Below are 13,364 nucleotides of genomic sequence, written 5' to 3'. Positions count from 1 at the left end.
CAACGGGCAGTCTGCAGGCTAAAGGCGGGTGATCCGCGGGTGGATTGTTGGAGGTTGGGCAATGGGCAGGCCAGAGGTGGGCAAATGGGCAAATGGTGGACGATAGGCAGCAGTCAGCAAGAGATCTATGCTTAGAAGGGTGGCGATATGCTGGTAGTTGGTGGATGATTGCCGCAGACGAATGTGGGGTAAACAGCAGGGGATCAGTGGGCAGCGAAGGCTGCCTTGTAGAGAAGTTGTATTTCCTCTGCTTGAATCTCTCATCATGGAGCGACAAGAAATGCACCCTCTCTCCAGTCTGCCATCTTGGATCCCCCTACATGCTATGAACCTTTTTTTTTTTTAATATTATTTTTTTAGTTTTTTTAGGTGGATACAATATTTTTATTTTTTCATTTTTATGTGGTGCTGAGGATTGAACCCAGTGCCTCATGCATGGTAGGCGAGCGAGCATTCTACCTCTGAGCCTCAAACTCAGCCTCATGCCATGAATCTTGAAATGTATGTTTACCGTTACAGTATCATATAGACTAGTTTCATTCACTAAAAATCTCCTGAGCTTTGTGTAATTTATCCCTTTTTCTTATCTGTTGGCAGCTAGTCTTCTGATTGTCCTATAGTTTTGTCTTTTTTGGAATGGAATATAATTGTAATCATATAGTATATAAGCTCTTTGGATTGGCTCTTTTCACTCAGCAATGTGTATTTGAGCTTCCCCCATGTATTTTCATTGCTTTTTAGTGCTGAGTAATATTCTGTTACTAAATGTGTGGTTTTATTTGCAGTGAAGGGCTTCTTGGTTGCTTCCAAGTTTCGGTTAAAAGTGAACAAAGCTGCTGTGAATATTAATTTGCAGGTTTTTGTGTAGATATTAAGTTTTCAGTTCATTTGGATAAATAGCAAGGAACATGATTGCTAGGTCATGTTTAGTTTTGTAAGAAACTGAAACCATTTTTTGTTTGTTTGGTTTTTGGTAGTACTGGGAATTGAACCCAGGGGTACTGTAGCACCCAGCTAGATCCACAACCTTTTTTTTTTTTTTTTTTTTTAACATAAGCTCTCACTAAGTTGACAAGGCTGACCTTAAACTTGTGATTCTCTTGCCTCAGCTTCTCAAGTAGCGGGGATTCCAGGTGGGTGCCATCAGGCCCAGCATGGCTGTACTTTTGTGAATTCCCACCAGCACTGAGTGAGAGTTACTGTTGCTCTACATCCTTACCAGCATTTGTTGTTACTCTTCTGGATTTTAGTCATTCTAATAGGTGTATAGTGGTATTTCATTTTAATTTTCAATCCCTAATTACATAGGATGTGGAGCAACATTATGTGCTTATTTTCCATCTTTGTTTTCCTTGGTGAGTTGTTGGTTTGATTTTTTGTGCAGTTTTGGATTCAGATTTTTTTTTAATGTTTCAAAAGTTCTTTATGTATTTTGAATACCAGTCCTTAATACCTTTTTTTTTTTTTTTGGTAGTTGTAGGTGGACACAATGCCTTTATTTTTTTTTTTATTTTTATGTGGTGCTGAGGATCAAACCTAGTGCCTTACTTGTGCTAGGTGAGCGCTCTACCACTAAGCCACAACCCCCCACCTTTTTTTTTGTTTTTTCTTTTGTGGTACTGGGAATTGAATCCAGGGGTACTGTACCACTGAGTTACATCCCATTCTTTTTACTTTTGATTTTGGGTCAAGTTCTTGCTAAGTTGCTGAAACTGGTCTTGAACTTGCAGTTCTTTCTACCTCTGCCTCCCGAGTTGCTGGCATTACAGGTATGTGCCACCACACATGGCCATCTTTTCATGCTCTTAACATAGGGTCTTCTAACTACTGAGCAGTTTTTAATTTTAGGGAAGTTCAACTTAAAGTTTTTTTTCTGTTATGTATTCTGCTTTTGATGTTTTATCTGAATACTCTTTGCCAAACCCATGATCACCTAGATTTTCTCTGTTATTATCTTCCAGAATTCTTTTTTTTTTTGTACCAGGGATTGAACCTAGGGTACTTAACCACTAAGCAATGTCCCCAGCGCCCCCTTTTTTCTTCTTTCAGTTTTGAAACAAGGTCTCACTATGTTGCTGAGGGTCTTGTTAAGCCAGTCTGGGTTCAAATTTGTGATACTCCTGCCTCAGCATCCTGAGTTGTGAAAATTCAGATGTGTGCCATGGTGCCTGGCAAGATTCAGTATTTTTTATTTTTTTAATTGTTGATAGAACTTTATTTTATTTATTTACATGTAGTGCTGTGAAATGAACCCAGTGCTTCACATATGCCAGGCAAGTGCACTGCTGCTGAGCCCCAGTCCCAGTCCAAGATTCAGTTTTTTAAAAAATGGATGTTCAGTTGTTCCAGCTCCACTTCTTGAAAAGACTGATTTCTTTTTTGTGTTGCCTTTGCTCCTTTGTCAAAGATCGGTTGAGGGCTGGGGTTGTGGCTCAGTAACAGAGTACTTGTGTAGCATGTTGAGGCACTGGGTTTAAATCTCAGCACCACATATAAATAATAAATGAATAAAATAGAGGTCTATCAACAACTAAAAAAAATTTTAAAAAGATCAGTTGATACTTTTTGTATGAGATTATTTCTAGGCGTTCTAGTCTGTTCCATTGACCTCTTTGTCTTTTCTTTCACCAACACCACCCTGTCCTGATTACTTAGGCTTTTTAGTCAGTTTTGAAGACAGGTAGTGTAAGGTCTCTGCTGTTATCCTTCAGCTTTTGGGCTGGGTCTTTTGCCTCTGTGTATAAATTAGAATCAGTTCGTTGATATCCATAAAATAACTTGCCGGGATTTTTGAATGGGATAGTGTAAATATAGATCAAGTTGAGAGAATTGACATCTTCACAATGTTGAATCTTCTTATTTATATATGTAGTATCTTTTTTTTTTTTTAATGCTGGGGATTGAACCCAGGGCCTCAGGCATCCTAGGCAAGTGCTCTACCACTGAGCTATATATCCCAGCTCCATAAATGTATATTTTCCATTGATTTTAATCTGTTTTATTTCCTTCACTAAAATTTTACAGTTTTCCTCTTTGAGATGTTATATGTATTTTATTAGATATATACCTAAGTATTTAATTTATTTTGGTGCTGATGTGAATGGTTTTGTTTTTTATTTCAAATTATAGTTGCTCATTGTTGGTATATAGGTAAACAATTGATTTTGGTATACTTTCTATTTTGTAGCATTAGTGTATTTGCTTATCAGTTATAGGAATTTTTAGTGATTGGGAAATTCTACAAAAACAGTTATACAGTCTGTGAACAAAGACAATTTTACTTCTTCTTTTCCAGTCTGTCATTCTGTATATCTTCTATTTTGCTTCTTTTATTGTATTAGGGTTCCCAGTACAAAGATGACTAGGAGATGAAAGTGGACATTATAGCATTGTTCTTTTTTTTTTAATTTTTTTTTAGCTGTGAGCGGATATTTATTTATTTTTATGTGGTGCTGAGAGTGCCTCACACATGCTAGGCAATTGCTTTTCCACTGCGCTACAATGCCAGCCCATAGCATTGTTCTTGATCTTAGGGGGCAACATCTTCTGTATTCTCATCATTAACCAGATGTTATTTGGAGCTTTTAAAATGGATATTCTATATTAAGTTCCCTTATATTGTTAGTTAGCCGATGGGTTTTTTTTTTTTTTCTTTCCCCTGAGTATTGTTAAGTAAGGGTTTTTTTTTATATTGAAATAATTTCAGACTTATAGAAAAGATAGAATAGGGGGAATTCTAGTATAGTCTTCATCTGGTTTTCCCTAATATTAGCATCTTACATAACTAAGATACTTTGTGAAAACTAATAAGAGTTTCGTACTATTTATTAACCAAACTCCAAACTTTATTTGGATTTAAAGATTTTTTTTTTTTACTAATATCCTTTTTCTATTCTAGGATCCAACCAAGTGTACCACATTGTACTTAGGAATCATAACAAAGAAAAAAGGCAAAATATGAAAACAAAATATCACATGGTCCAATAGCTTCATAGTTGTTATCTGAATTCCAGAAGGCCACAGGGGCCTGACTCTAGGGTAGCAGGGACTCTACTTGTGAAGCAGGGACTAAGTTCTGCTTTTCTGGAGTTCTAGGATGGGGTAGTTTTTTTCCTCCCATTTCATGTTTCTCCTACCTATAAGATGTACGTTTTATCCTTCCTTCAGTATTATTTTGAGGTTGCATTTTTATTAGTAATGGTACTTTTCTGGCATTTCTGTCCCATAGTATGCCACTAGACATTCTGTAAACTAATTTAAGGAGTCATATCCGTAGACAGGGTACTTTAACTGTAAATATCTGAAGGTGGAGTTATGGGCAAAAGTATTCCATGCTGCATGGAACCTCAGTGAGATGGCTTTGTAGCTGAATAAAGTGCTTTGAATTTGGAGATTTATTGTCCGCTTGGTTTATTCTTCTTTATCATAACTTTTATATGTATAAATACACTGAATGAAAGATGATGCTTTTAATATCTTCTTTTTGTTTTTCAGCATTGGATTAAATTGTGCTCTGGGTGCAGCTGAAATGAGACCTTTTATTGAAACGATTGGAAAATGTACGACAGCGTATGTTCTCTGTTATCCCAATGCAGGTGTGTTTTTCAAAGGGAGATCCATGTACACAGGCATGGTAGATATTATTAGAAGAGGTTGTTTCATAGGTCTTGGTATAGAGTTGCTGCGCAATAGAGATTTATTTTCCAAATGAATAGTATTTGGGTCTAGACCAGTGTTTCCCTCACGATCTGAAGGAAGAGTTTGGCCCAGCCTGAAGCCTCACAGTAGGACAGAACTTTGGGGAGTGAGCCTGGTCATATAAGCTACCAGCACCTTGCCTTTGGTGACAGTGCTTGCATGTGGACGTGGCCAACTAGATTGCCGGAAATGAGGACAGGGAGCCCTTCTCTTCTTCACTCTTAGTGGATGAGCAGCAGAAGAGTCTTTGTTGTTTCCTCTTTTCTCTCTAAAAGATGTACTTAGAGTTTCCTGAGTGTAAAAATTCCAATGGCATTTGTAGATAATTCTCAAAACGATCCAGTTAAATATTGGTGATCTGATCTGGGTTAGCCAGATTTCCCTGTGAATATTTTTGAGAGCTGCTCAGCTACTTAGGGCTAAAAATAATTTTGCAGCCTTCTGTCTCCAAATATGTACATCTTAAAATGCATAATAAATTGTATTTCCCACCAAGAGTAAGATAAATGGAAGAGGATAATAAATAAAACAGGAAATTGGATAGGAGAGGATAAAGTCTTAACTTGGGAAAATTTATTTGAAAGGAGACTGGTTGTTTTTGGTTTTTAGACTTTTTTTTTCCTTTTTCTTTTGGTTGTACTAGATTGAACTCAGAGCTAGTAAAATGCTCATGCTAGTCAGATGCTCTACCACTGAGCTACATTCTTAGACCTTTTTTTCTGTGTGTGGTATCTGTGTTTACTGGGTAAATATTATGTGTTCCTTGCTTTTACAGGTAAGCAAAATATAATTATCAATATAAAATTTTGTAACTTTTGTTAGGGTAGTTTTCAATAATGGTTGAAATGTCCTTTCTCAGGTCTTCCCAACACTTTTGGTGACTATGATGAAACACCTTCTATGATGGCCATGCACCTCAAGGTCAGGGGTCCTCTTTAACTTGGTTTTTCAAAAAAGAGATAGAATTTTGGTTTTAGAATATTTAGAAGCAGATTTTCCCTCTAGAGAAATCCTAGGGCATTAATAATGAAAGCATAAGTACTCTGAATTAAGGTGGTGGAGGTATAGGGAAGGACCAACTGTTAGCATCCTTATTGTTGATTGGCACTGGTGACTCTTTGAAAAGTCCCAGTGCAGGCCACTCCAAACTGATAGAGGCTTGATTCTTCTCTGAGATGTTGCTTCCTCTTCAACCTTCCCAAGTAATGAATTTTTCCCCTTATGTCCCTAAAACTGCTGGGTGGAGTAGGTGTCCTCCTGGTTCCCCATTCTCATCTCTACCATCCCCCCCTTTTTTTTTAATAGTTGTACATGGACATAATACCTTTTTTTTAAAAAAATTAATGTTTGCTGAGGATTGAACTCAATGCCTCACACATGCTAGACAAGTGCTCTACCACTGAGCTACAACCACAGCTCCTCTAGCATCATTCTTGTCTCCCTTGGCATCTTTGAATCATGAGACTGTACTATAAACTATTGTACCTTAGTGTACTCATCTACTAACCCCCATACCTCTTTTCTGTCATTCTTTGTTTAGCTCCTGGCTTACTGACATTTTCTATTAAACTATTTCTGACTCAATTCTTACGATTTCAGTGTGTGGGTGCTCTTTCTAGCACTCTTTCGACTTCTCAGGTTCTTAACTTCCTATGTTACTTACTAGGCTCTTCATGCACCAGCCTCTGGTCTAACTCCAGGGCCATGCTGTCCAGTATGGAGGCACAATCACATGTGCTTATTGGAATAGTTGAAATGTGGCCAGTGTGACAGAGCAACTGAATTTTTTATTTAAAAATTTAAAAATTAAATTTAAAAGCTGATACTCATTTTATGTATTATTTGAAAATGCATAATCTAGCTTGCACTCATTCAACTTAGCTTATGTGTAAAGAAAATCTTTAATTTCCATAGAGAGGCAAATAAATTTCCCATTGTACTTTAAATGGCATAAGGGATTTCATCATACCTGAATTATTTTCCACTTTTTTTTTATATTTAGGGATTGTGAAAATTTTGTATCTAAAGTTAAATATGTTTAGCTGTTGCTTTGGTACAATCTTAGTGATTCAGGGAATGTAGAAAGTAAAGGCTTTCATGCTTAATTGGTCTTGGTGAATTTAGAATTTAGAAACTTTTCCTGAATGCAGGACTTTGCAGTGGATGGCTTGGTCAATATTGTTGGCGGATGCTGTGGTTCAACACCAGATCATATCAGGTAATAATCACCTTTAAATATTTTAAGTTTTTTCAATTAAATTTATATACCCCAAATTTGTGTATTGAAGTCCTATCTTCAGTAGCTCAGAATGTGATTGTATTTGAAGAAAGGGCTTTTTGATAGTCACTTAAGGTGAAAGGAGTGGGTCTGTTCATGATCCAGTTTGGTTGGTGACCTTATAAATAAGAGGACACAGATGCACATGCAAAGGGAAGACCATGTGAAGACACAAGTAAAACACATTCATCTTCAAGCTATGGGAAGAGGCCTCAGGATAAACCAACCCTGATCAGAGCCTCCTATCCTTCAAATTGTGGGAAGATAACTGTCTGTTGTTTAAGTCACCTGGTCTGTGGTACATTGTTAAGGCAGCTTTAGCAAAGTACTAGGCCTTACTATTGTGAAAAAAATTCTAAAATAAAAATAAAGAAATAAAAAAAAATTAGCTTCCATGTGCCTATACAATAGTTGCCAGATTTTTCAAAATTTTGTTATTCTTATTTTACCTATCCCCCATGTGTTCCTCAAGAATATCATAGAACCAATCCCAGATGTCAAAACATACCCTTAAACAGTCTTTGAATGCTGAAAGAGAGGCAGCTTGTATTTCTTGTGGAAAGTACATATCTCCATTAGATTCCTTCATGGAAGGACAAGGCAGTAAGGCAACAAGTGTCTTGTTCAAGAGAAGCACCTCCGCCTGGCTCCAGGCAGTGAGTGTGTTAAGAAAGGGAGTGATATGGGAGCAAGGCCACGTGTATGTTTACTTACTTAGCATTTTATGCCATATAACACATTGGATTTCAGTGAAATAGAACATAGTTTGCACTGTTTGTTTTCCTTTGGAGTGGTGAATGATCATATGTTGAGCCAGTCATCTCACTGTGTAAAGTCTGTTTTCATGCATATAATGTACTGTGCCTAGTAGTTATGTGCTTTGTTTGACTTCTATGATAAGCTCGTAATAAATATGATTTGTGTTTGTGTGTGTGTGTGTGTTTGTGTGTGATTAAAACCAGGGCCTCCTGCATGCTAACCATGTGCTTTTCTGCTGAGCTACACCAATAGCCCCAATTTTTTTTAACCCAGTAGTAGTTTGATGTGGGTTATCATTGAATCACAGACAATTTCTTTCTGTTTTTTAGTTCATTTCCTCTTTAAATAGAGTTGTTTTAAATGTCTCTCTGAATGTGTGTATATTTACATCTGTATATTAATATCTGTCTGTATATATTTGATGTGTTTATTTAGACATCTACATATTAATTTAGGGGGCAGTAAAGTGAGGGCTTCTTAGCAAGGCCCTAAGGAACTTAGTGAGACCCTGTCTCAAAACAAAAAATAAAAAGGACAGGGATGTAGCTTAGTGGTAAAGCACCTCTTTGGTTCAGTCCCCAATAACAAAACAAAATAAAACAAAAAAGACATGATTCATTAGAAGCAAATAAGGTTAAAGAATGCAATAGCTAAAACAAATCGCCCCACCCCCACCCCCATACCAGGGATTGAACTCAGGGGCACTCAACCATTGAGCCACATCTCTAGTTTCGTTTTTGTATTTAGAGACAGGCTCTCACTGAGTTGCTTAGCACCTGGCCATTGGTAAGGCTGGCTTTGAACTTGTGATCCTCTTGCCTCAGCCTCCGGAGCTGCTGGGATTACAGGTATGCACCACTGCACCCGGCCAGCTTAAACAAATTTTGAGGAGTAATTATTTGAAGTGTTAATAGTATGTACACTCCCTGCTATGTGTGTGGTATCGTAAAAATGGATCCACAGGACCTCATTCTCTCCACTCCTGTGTACACCTTCTCATCAAAACTGAAGACTTCCTTTTGTTGTTGTTAAACTGTTGACTAGGCAGCAAGGACGTGTTTTGTGTGTAGGTTTGCTGGAGTAAAGGACATCTGTGAGTTTGGAGATGGGAGAGGAAGTTTACAATTTTTTTCTTACAAACCCTCATGGAGCTCCAGGTTCATGCCTCTGAGAACAGAAACAGCACAGCCAGTTCATAGCCAGCTGGGCAGGCACATAGAAGTGAAGGGTCACAGATTAATTTTCTGTGGACTGAGAGAACTAAAGGGCATAATTGTGCTGCACATTTGGAAGTAGGTATATTATTATGTGCATAGTTGTGTTAATAGTCTTGATTTCATAGTTGGAAATTAGTTTAATTTATTTTATTCTGAGTTAATGAATATAGTGTTTTCTCTTTTAACTTAGGGAAATTGCTGAAGCTGTGAAAAATTGCAAGCCTAGAGTTCCACCTGCCACTGTTTTTGAAGGACATATGTTACTATCTGGTAAGTAATGAAGGTGTGGTGATTATGATTTTAGTAACCATTTGTAGGCTGTATTTAGTATGTTTATTCTGAGTGGTAGAATAACAGAATTGTTTCACCAAGAAATTTGTTTATTAGGTCAAAGAAGAGTGCCTGTTTTTCTTGGTGCTTAAATGAATTCTAGTGAGGAATGCTTTATATTTCTGGGGGTTGGGTGGCAGAACATCCCTTCAGGGTAAAAGTGAATAAAGGCCCAGGAGTGCCCTTGGTTACCCTGAAAACTCTGTGGTCCTGTCTGTACTGTACACTGTGCTAAAACATACTCCTGGCCACAGCCTTACAATGGTACTAGTTGACTCAAAATTCCAAACTGCCAAGGCTGATGTTTGGTAACAGCAGCAGCATCTTCCTGGAAAATTTTATTGTTGTAATTTTTATTTGCCATGTGATCAGCACTTGGGAAGAGTCATGTGTTCATATTGTTTGGTTCTAAGAAATCCTGTGAGGTAGACAACCTCTTTTTCAGCATGTATTTTAATATTCAAATGAGGAATATTAGTAAAAAGAATCCTCCTCTGAACTATTAAAATAACGTTGAATTTCATATTTATGACTCAGTCCTTTCTTGGAGTATTAGATGGTAAGTTTAATCAAAAAAAGTATTTTTTTTTTTAAAGAGAAACTATGCATAACACAAAGAAGAATTATACTTTGTAGTGTTTTATAATTTAGCATCTCTTTATTGAAATATTTTTGTTGCTTTTGTTGTCCTGAAAGGCACTATATAAAAATACAGGTAACAACAAGAGTAATATTGGCTTTTTTTTCAGTGAGACCATATGCACAGAAGTAGCCCCAGTGATCTTTCTGCCTTTGCCTTCTGAGAAGCTGGGATAATAGTTGTTGGTAGTGCTATTAGCAGAACTGCTATGAAGTTTTGTCAATAAGAATACCTCTATAGTTTAGCCCTTTTTTTCTCTGTGTGCTTCAAATGACAGAGGATGAGGGCAAAAGTAGAGTTTATGATTTCTGATGGTGGCTTTGACAGAAGGAGGTGTGGCAGGAAAGTTTGTTTCACCTTAACTGAAGACTGTATCACTTCAGCTAAGCTCTCAAACAGAATCCAAGCTCTGCCAGAGTCAGAATCAGACAGTCATTTACATGTGGTTATTTTTAGAATTTATGTGTAAAAATTATAATCCTTTTTCCCCATTTGAATTTTATGCACTGTTTCTAAATTTTTTTAACAGTCACCTTCAGATAGACTTTAAGAATGACATCAAATGTGCTTTTTAACTCAGTCTTTTCTAAATTACAAAATTGAGAGGTCTGTTTTTGTGTTAGATCCTTCACATTCATGCAGAAGCAAAGGTTTTGTGTGAAATGCTGTTAGGCAGGTCACATGAGAACTCTTCAGCGTATGAAAGTTGGCAGCCCTGTTTGCCTGTCCTCCAAACTTCTGGTCAACATAAAGATCAGGGGCCCCTGAGCCTAGCTTGGGGATCATTACAAACAGGATGGGAAATCATAAGCTGAAATTATGGAAAGCGATTTTCTTCTAAGAACATGAACAAACTGTCTGGAATGGTTTTATAATTACCCAGCTCCTTTGTAATCATCTAGTTCATTATTTTCCTCTCCCTCATATCTGTTTCTTCCTCAATTGATGATTTGCACAGAACTTGAAAACCATTTTCTTAATGATAGCTCTTATTGCAGGTGCTAATTTTGTGCTCATCACTGTTACCCAGTTTCAATTGTGTAAGGCAAGTACTTCACTGCCTATTTTATAAGCTCAGAGACTGTGTGGGAAGTTGCCTGAGGTTCAATCAGGTCAGTGGATTGAACTCAGGGCTCTCTGCCCCCAGAGCTTGCCTACAACCCTTCAATGAGACTGCTTTGCTTAGTATTTTAAAAGTGATGAGCAGAACAAAAGAGTTCACAGTCTTTTCTGTAGGGCAATTTACCTCAGTGTAATGTATCTATGTATATTGACTGATATGTGTCCCTCAGTTGGCCTGAGTCAAGGGAAATGCTATCACTTGTTAGGAGATAAGGAAATAGATGTCAAAGCCCAGCTGGCCTGCACTGGGTCAGCTCATTACTGGTGGACCAACCACAGTGGTGTCTGTCTTCCAGTTTGCCACCTGGGTCCTTCTGCACAGCTTGATTTAGCCTTTCTGGTTACAAGCATACACACAATGTTGAAATTAAGAGAGCTCGTTCTCTCCAGCTTCAGTCTATCTGACTGTACCATTGGGCATAATGTGTGTGTGTGTGTGTGTGTGTGTGTTTTACTGGAGATTAAACCCAGGAGCACTTCTGAGCTACATCCCTGTCCCTTTTTAAATTTTGTTTTGAGATAGGGTCTTGCAAATTGCCCAGGCCGGGTTTGAATTTGTGATCTTTCTGCCTTTGCCTTCTGAGATGCTGGGATAATAGCCGTTGGTAGTGCTATTAGCAGAACTGCTAGGAAGTGTAAGAAGATGGGTAACTGGTAACATGTTTGCAGTAGTCAGGAATAGTGAGAGGATGAGTCTTCAAAAAATTGAAGCTAGGTGCTTTTGGGCCATCAAGAGGTATGAGATGGTAGCAATGTAAGTTCTAGCTATTTCTGTTAATCATGAAGTAAGTTTAAATGTTTGAGAATGCTCTTCATTTTGACCTCTCACAAATCCTGAAGTAACCCTTGATTCTAACTTTTTTTGCTTGGCTTTTGCCCCTTACTCTTGATTAAATATGGATATGATGATAAGACTTTTTCTTCTTTCTCAGAAACAGTATGGTTCAGCTCATTAGGGATAATTATGGCATACAACTCTGAAACACTTCTTTTGAGAGTTCAGTTGTAGGCATTTGACTCTCCTTTAAGAAGGTTGTGGTCCTGTTTCCACATTGGATCTCCTGTCCAACTGCTCAAATGGTTTTTGGCACAGTGACTTCTTTCTGAAAATAATTATGTCTGTCTCATGTCATCTGTATGTAATTTCAGGTGTTTTTCAAAATGCTTCTCCTTTTAAGGTCTAGAGCCCTTCAGGATTGGACCATACACCAACTTTGTTAACATTGGAGAGCGCTGTAACGTGGCAGGATCCAGGAAGTTTGCTAAACTCATCATGGCAGGAAACTATGAAGTGAGCATCCTCATAAGACCTGGAGGCACCTTCCCTACCTCTGGCTAGTCAGCATGTCAGTGAACATCCTTCTGCCCTTGGTAGTGCTGTTAGCAGAACTGCTAGGAAGTGTGAGAGGATGGTAATGGGTGTTTGTAGCAGGTGGGAGTAGGGGGAGGAAAAATCAAAGCTACTGTTACAGTATTTGTCAAAAAGTACTGCATTTGGGCATAAAGAGGGTCGAGATGAGAGCAATTCAGGCTCTAGCTATTTCTGTTAATCATGAAGTAAGTTCATATGTTTGGGAATGTTCTCTCATTTTGTCTTCTCACAAATTGTTTTAAATATTTTTTTAGATGTTGGTGGATCTTTATTTTATTCATTTATTTAAATGCAGAGTTGAGAATCGAACGCAGAGCCTCACATATGCTAGGCAAATGCTCTACCACTGAGCCACAACTCTAGCCTCTTTCTCACAAATTCTTCTAGGAAAAAGGAAAGCCAAGAAAGTTTCTATTCAATTTCTCCTGACCTCATAAAATGCTGATAGATGAGGGTATTATTGATCCTTTTAGCTGTAGATTAAAACAGATAAAGAAAAGACACAGGTTCTTGCCTTAGAAAGTTTATGTGATCATTTTAACCATGTTAACCTCAATCCTATTGTGGTTGTGCAAAATTCAATCCTCATGGAGCCTGCCTGAGACATATGAATAGGTTTTCTTTTTCTTTTGCAAATATGATGTTAAAAATAGAGGAATTTGGTCTGAGCATTAATGTTGGTTAATTTTATTATTCAGCTTTTCTCACTCTTAAGATTTTGCAACCCTTAGAAAGAGATCTTTCAGAAATTAGTATCAGAACAGATTTAGTTTACATCACACAGAAATGGTCCATTAATCTTCCTTTATGGACTTGCCAATTACCACTTCACAGCATTCCCCAAAGCTGTGTCTTCCTCCCCAGGGAGGGGCCTGGTTACCTGGTTTCTAACTGATTGGTCCCCTTCCCTTCATTCTTGTCACTGCTTTCTGCTGCCATATGCTTCTC

The 13,364-nt window shown here is 37.7% G+C and overlaps 1 protein-coding gene across 6 annotated transcripts in view; it reads left to right on the top strand.

Annotated features, from left to right (window-relative positions):
- Mtr (5-methyltetrahydrofolate-homocysteine methyltransferase) overlaps positions 1–13,364 on the top strand; it is a 100,217-nt gene that overhangs the window by 29,276 nt on the left and 57,577 nt on the right. For 3 of the 6 annotated variants that reach the window (XM_046432000.2, XM_046432001.2, XM_046432002.2), the window contains 5 exons: positions 4,495–4,595; positions 5,558–5,619; positions 6,849–6,916; positions 9,143–9,222; positions 12,223–12,335. In XM_046432000.2, coding sequence (XP_046287956.1) covers positions 4,495–4,595; positions 5,558–5,619; positions 6,849–6,916; positions 9,143–9,222; positions 12,223–12,335 — 424 coding nt within the window. Of the gene's footprint in view, positions 1–4,494; positions 4,596–5,557; positions 5,620–6,848; positions 6,917–9,142; positions 9,223–12,222; positions 12,391–13,364 lie in introns of those variants that run through there. The other 3 variants (XM_058575042.1, XM_046432003.2, XM_046432004.2) reach the window with 3 other exon arrangements.

This window comes from Marmota monax, unplaced genomic scaffold, assembly GCF_021218885.2.
Source record: "Marmota monax isolate L192 unplaced genomic scaffold, Marmota_monax_Labrador192_F-V1.1 WCK01_AAM20220418_F8-fsc00071, whole genome shotgun sequence".
NCBI lineage: Eukaryota > Metazoa > Chordata > Mammalia > Rodentia > Sciuridae > Marmota > Marmota monax.
Note: the sequence above shows the minus strand (reverse complement) of the source record. Positions and strands in the feature narration are given on the sequence as shown.